This window comes from Carlito syrichta, unplaced genomic scaffold (assembly GCF_000164805.1).
Source record: "Carlito syrichta isolate Samal-C Ts95f unplaced genomic scaffold, Tarsius_syrichta-2.0.1 Scaffold316169, whole genome shotgun sequence".
In the NCBI taxonomy this organism is placed as follows: domain Eukaryota; kingdom Metazoa; phylum Chordata; class Mammalia; order Primates; family Tarsiidae; genus Carlito; species Carlito syrichta.
This window is the reverse complement of record NW_007260265.1, coordinates 384,814-390,789: the sequence shown is the minus strand read 5'-3', so window position 1 is coordinate 390,789 and position 5,976 is coordinate 384,814. Positions and strand designations below refer to the sequence as shown.

At 54.3% G+C, this 5,976-nt stretch overlaps 1 protein-coding gene across 1 annotated transcript in view; it reads left to right on the top strand.

Annotated features, from left to right (window-relative positions):
* Positions 1 to 2,219, top strand: part of FAM69B (family with sequence similarity 69 member B) — a 26,759-nt gene extending 24,540 nt beyond the window's left edge. The window contains exon 9 of the mRNA XM_021706866.1: positions 439 to 2,219. Within this exon, the coding sequence (XP_021562541.1) occupies positions 439 to 1,317 (879 nt within the window). The 3' untranslated portion in view covers positions 1,318 to 2,219. The remainder of the gene's footprint in view (positions 1 to 438) is intronic.
* Positions 2,220 to 5,976: the final 3,757 nt, after the last annotated feature.

Below are 5,976 nucleotides of genomic sequence, written 5' to 3'. Positions count from 1 at the left end.
TGAAGTGGGGGTGTGTACACAGCCGGCAGTCTGGCGCCCGTGTGCCCCAAGTGCAGGGGTACGGGCCCATGTGGGCCCTGGGCAGACCCCCGCTCCCACCCTGTAGGAAGGAGGCAGGCCAGGGAAAGGGTTCTGGGGTGGGCGAGCCCCTGAAGTGGGGAGGAGGGGTTCAGCAGTTGACTGCGTGGATCCAGGGTAGGGGATCAGAGGACAGGCCAGAGGTGGGACTCTCCTCTGCCTTCCACCCTGGTGCTGACCCCAGACGAGCTCCAGGGATTCCTGTGTCCAGAAGCCCACGCCCAGCTCCCTGCATGCATCTTGCGCTGTGGGAGGCCTGACAGGCATCAGCAGCACAGGCCAGGGAGGGCGAGCAGGGGGGGTCTCCCACGCCGCTAGCCATCCCCTCCATCCCCTGACCTGGTGCGCGCTGATCTTCAGGCGGACCCGGCAAGGCCAGGTCACGCTCCCAGACTCCACAGCCACCGGGTTCCCCTCTCTTCTGCTCCCGAATGCCAGGCGAACCTGGGTGACCTGCCCTCCCTGCCGGCGCTGGTCGGCCAGGTCCTCCTCATGGCCGACTTCAACAAGGACAGCCACGTGTCTCTGGCGGAAGCCAAGTCGGTGTGGGCGCTGCTGCAGCGAAACGAGTTCCTGCTGCTGCTGTCGCTGCAGGAGCAGGAGCACGCCTCGCGGCTACTGGGCTACTGTGGCGACCTCTACCTCACCGAAGGCGTGCCCCACGGCCCCTGGCACGCAGCTGCGCTGCCCTCGCTGCTGCCGCCGGCGCTGCAGGGGGCCCTCCAACGCTGGCTGGGGCCCGCATGGCCCTGGCGCGCCAAGATCGCCATCGGCCTGCTGGAGTTCGTGGAGGAGCTGTTCCACGGCGCCTACGGGACCTTCTACATGTGCGAGACCACACTGGCCAACGTGGGCTACACGGCCACCTACGACTTCAGGATGGCCGACCTGCAGCAGGTGGCGCCTGAGAACGCAGTGCGCCGCTTCCTGCAGGGCCGCCGCTGCGAGCACAGTGCTGACTGCACCTACGGGCGCGACTGCCGGGCGCCCTGCGACAGGCTCATGCGGCAGTGCAAGGGCGACCTCCTGCGGCCCAACTTGGCCAAGGTGTGCGAGCTGCTGCGTGACTACCTGCTGCCCGGCGCACCCACTGAGCTCCGTGAGGAGCTGGGCTCACAGCTGCGCACTTGTGCCACGCTCAGCGGGCTGGCCAGCCAGGTGGAGGCGCACCACTCGCTGGTGCTCAGCCACCTCAAGAGCCTGCTGTGGAAGGAGATCTCCAACACCAAGTACTCCTAGTCCGCGCCCGACCGCCTGCTGGGGCCGGCAGGCAGGGTGGCCTTCCCCCGCCAGGCGTTGGCGAGAAGTGTGGGAGCTGCCCCACGGCAGTAACCCTGCCTTCAAGCTCAGGTCTCCTGGATTCCGGCAACCCAGCTGGGACCACCTTAGCTCAGTGGGGAGAAGCTGGGGAGGGGAGGGGAGACTGGCCACCCAGGCCAGCTGGGTTGTCGCTGCAGAACATGGTGTACATAAGTAGCTTCCATGTGATGCCAAGTGTCTGAGAACTCAGGAACCCCACTGGGGCTCAGATTGGGGGGTTCCCCCTTGCTGAAGGAGTGGCATTCTCAGGCTGACCTTTCCCCCCAGCCCCAGCACCTGTGGGGTGGTACCTTGCAAGGGTGAGGGCTACTCTGGGGCCTTGCCTGACCCCTCCTTGAACTTGTAAAGCTGTTCCAGTGTCAGGGTTGTAACTAGGGTACAGGGTCAGTGGGGCTGACCCTGCATCTTTGGTCAGTAGCCAATGACCAGCACTCCATGCCTGGATCATGGCAGGGCTTCTCACAAGCGCCATGGGCAGACCAAGAAGATGGTGTTCCAGTAACAAAACAAACTTACAGTATTTTGTAAAAAAATGACTTTAATGCTGACTTTATAGAAGTTGGTCATTAGACATACAATTCATCGTCCAGAAAACAGCAAGTAAAGTGATGGTTCCCGTCTTTCTCCCACCCCTGCATTATCCTGGACAGGGTTGTACCCACAGGGGAAGGTCCCAACAGCAGGGCCAGAAAAGGGGTATTTCAGCCAAGATACAACCTGTGCCACACAAGACCAATTCAAAACAACTCAAGTCTTGCCGACACAGAAAAACTTTCCTTGAAGAAAAGTGCATTAAACAAATCTTTTAATTCACCTCCTCATCCTCTATTCTAAAACAGCTTTTGTTTCCCATCTAGCTTTTCTCCCTTGGTGGGAAAAACACAAAACACCAAGATAATCTAAGTAGGGTAAAAAAAACAAACCCAGCTTAGGACCTTGGGTTTTAACAGTTCAAAAACTGCCTAAAGATAGTATTCACCACTAGAGTGGCAGCACTTAAAAAAATTAGGGCACCACAAGGGAAAGTACTGTGCAATCCAGTAGAGGTTTGAATCTCAGCAGCTACCCACAGGTGGGTGGGCAGACCTCACAGGAAGCCCACTGTGCACGCTGGGGCAATGGTCCTGGAGGTGGAGGCTACACGTGCACAGTTGGGAGCCAGACCAGCATCCTTCCTGGCCTCTGATCTGAAAAAACAAAAACAAAAAACAAGGTTGGCGAAGCTGCCCAGAGCTCTTGTTTTACCCTGTGCTTCCTGTCGACTTTCAGGGAATCCAATGTGTGAATTCCCAAAACTGCATTTGAAGCCACATTTCCTCCTGATTGGATCCTATTATACAAGACTGGTCAGCACCTGCACTGCTGCCATTAGCCTGAAGGACATGGCGGGGCAGGGGGACGACACAGATGGGACGGGGACAAGGGGATCTTCAGGGGGTGCAGAGCATCCCTGTCTCTGCCCACCAGATGCCAGTACCACCCTGCTCCCACCCATTTATGAAGGCATAAAAATGTCTCTAGACAGTGCCATGCACCCTGGGAGAGAACACACAAACCACGCTGGCTAAGAACCACTGGTCTACAGTGCTGGGGGCCCCAATAGGACTGAGGCCAGCGTGGGCCCAGATGCCTACTGCTCCTTGTTCTGCTTCTCAAAGGTGGGTCCTCCCAACACTGGCTTTCAGATGAGGTAGCTGCTGACACCCCTACCCAGGCCCTTCTGCACAGGACACAGGCCTGTGCAGTCCCCTCTGGAGCACCCTACAGAACTCTCACCCAAAATGAGGACTGGGAGGGCGGTCTTGAGCTTCATGTACACACAGATCTCAGTCCTTAAAGAAACTAGAAATCCAAGTGCAGTGCTGCTGCCACAGCGGGTGCCACTACCTTTGGGCAGCAAACCAGTCACTTCCAAAGCAAAAGGCGGAATGCCACTTCGCTGTAGTTCTAAGAAATGTCAGGCTACAAACCATTCTTAGTGTTCATGGGTTTCTGAACACTGAGCGTAGAAATAGCCACTTTCTCTGTGCCCCGATGTCACAGGCACAGCCGAGCAGCTGTGCCTGTGGTGCTGGCAGATCCAGGACAGCATCTACAGGGCAGTCACTCACACCCACCCAGCAAGCTGACCCTGGCCTGTAGCCAGGTGCCTCAAAGGGGGCAGCCTCGCCCCTCCTCTTACCTCCATCTGGGCTAGGGCCACGACAGCCAGGTCACTTTGGCCAACGTGCACACTGTAAGCAGAGCTCCACGGGTTAACAGCTGCCTCCCTTCCTGTGCTAAGTAACAAAAATGCTTGGCACAGGACCAAGTACAATAAAGAGGGCACCATTATCATCAACAGAATCAAACACCAGCAAATCCTCCCCTAGTCCTTTCTAGTCCCATATTCTGGGGGCACCAAAAAATGTAAACATATTTTAAGAGACGGTGACTATGTATTACTTTTAGTCTGCTGTAATCAGACACTGATGGTAACCACTTTGAGCACTTCTTGTAATTGCAGAAGTCAAACGTGACTTGCTCTTTTGTTATTGGTATACATGTGAGTATTACAATTTTAATAGTTTTTCCTTCCCTAAGCTGTGTATACATTTTTTGGGCACCCTATGTATATTCTGAAAGCCTACCCCTTCGACAAGGCTTGAGCTATGAACCAGCAATCCAATATTGTACTTTATTCTTCTTGTTGACAGTTTTTTTTTTTTTTGAGTTGGAGTCTCACTCTGTCGCCCAGACTGGAGTGCAGTGGCCGCTCCCGGCCACCACAGCCTCGACCTGTTGGGCTCCGGCGATCCTTCCGCCTCAGCCTTCCAAGTAGCCGGAATTACAGGCATGCGCTACCACACCTGGCTGATTTTTTGATTTATTGTAGAGATGAGGTCTCGCTGCCCAGGCAGGTCTCGAACCCGCGGGCTCAGGCAATCCACTCACCTCAGCCTCCCAAAGGCGCGGGATTACAGGCTGAGCCACCGAGCCCGGCTTGTTGACAGTTTTTTAAACTAACACACAAAGGCCATCACTGCCAAGGGCACACTCCTGCCTTCCCACTGTCACCTTTCCGACCCCTAGTGATCAACCCAAAGTCAAGTATTCAGACTGCCTCTCTTGGTGCCCTGCAGTGAGCAGCTGCCGGATGAAGCTGGATGGTCACTGTGTGGTGGGAAGGCCCTTCTGAGGACTTCTACACACACCCTTCCTTCCAGGGCCACTGGTGCAGGATGAACAGACTCTAAATTCACAAGATGACCAGGGGGAAGACACACACATTTCTGCTTTGTCCAGTGTCAGACTATTAATCATTCAGACATTCACGGGTCAGAACACTGAGCGTAGACACAGCCTTTCTTCTCTGTGCCCTCTAATGACACAAATGTGACACGGCAGCCACACCTGCAACGCCTCTAGGGGCAGCATATGTTGAAGACGCAATAGTTTCCCTGGAGTGGGAGCTTCTAATCACGATGTGGACACAGTACCCACCTGTCTCTCAGGTCACTCACTGTGAGTTGTCTTGTGGGAAGGTGTACTTGAGAGGTGAGTCTGTTCTAGCACCAATGTGTCAATTCACCCAAGACGTGGCATTCTCTCACAGGTGTAGTTTCCAGCAAGCAAACTCCCTAGAGAAGAATCCCACCTTTTGCACAAATCTTGGCAAGATCGCAGAGGGGCACTGCATAACTGCCTTCTGCTCCATCTCGTCTCTAGAGAGACAGACCAAAGATAGGTCCCAGCCACAAGAAAGCTCCTGGCTCCAAGGGTCATTCTATATAGTCCAATCCAGCTTACTCTTCCCTTCCTCCCTCATTAATTGGGTGTAATAGTGGCATCAACTGAGGTTCATGCCTGTCACTGCAGCACTTTGGGAGGCCAAGGTGGGATGATCACTTGAGTCCAGGAGTTTGAGACCAGCCTGGGCAATACAGGGAGACCTCATCCTTACAAAAAGTAAAAATTACTTAGTAAGCTTGAGGCACTATTTATGGGAGGTAGGAACTTACAGTAGCTAAAGGGTTTGCAGTTTGGGTTCTGAGGGTGATTCACCACTTACTGCTTGATACTGTACAAGTTACCTTACTCTGTGTCTTAGTTTTCCCCTCTATAAAGTGAGACTAATAATACCTAGCTCAAAAAGTTGTTTTAAAAATTAAGCATAAGAGTAAATATGTTTTACTTAAAAAAAAAAATTAGCCAGGTGTGGTGGTGCCCACCTGTAGTTTCGGCTACTGGGGGAACTAAGGCATGACGGCTTGAGCCAAGAGCTTGAGACCAGCCTGAGTAACCTAACAAGACTCCCATCGTTACCAACAACGAACAAAGAATTAGCTGGGTGAGATAGCGCCCCGCTGTAGTTTTCGGCTACTGGGTAAATTGAGACAGCATTGCTTGAGCTCAGGAGCTTGATGCTGCGGCGAGCAGTGATTGTGCCACGACACGATACCGACTAACAAAGAAAAAGACGTATCACCCAACTCTTGGAGAACAAGTGACAGCCAATTAAAGAGACACCCCGAAAGATTAAGTGGGTTCCTTAGGGACGCAGCGGATGCACGAGGCTCGTGGGGGGCGGGGGGCGCC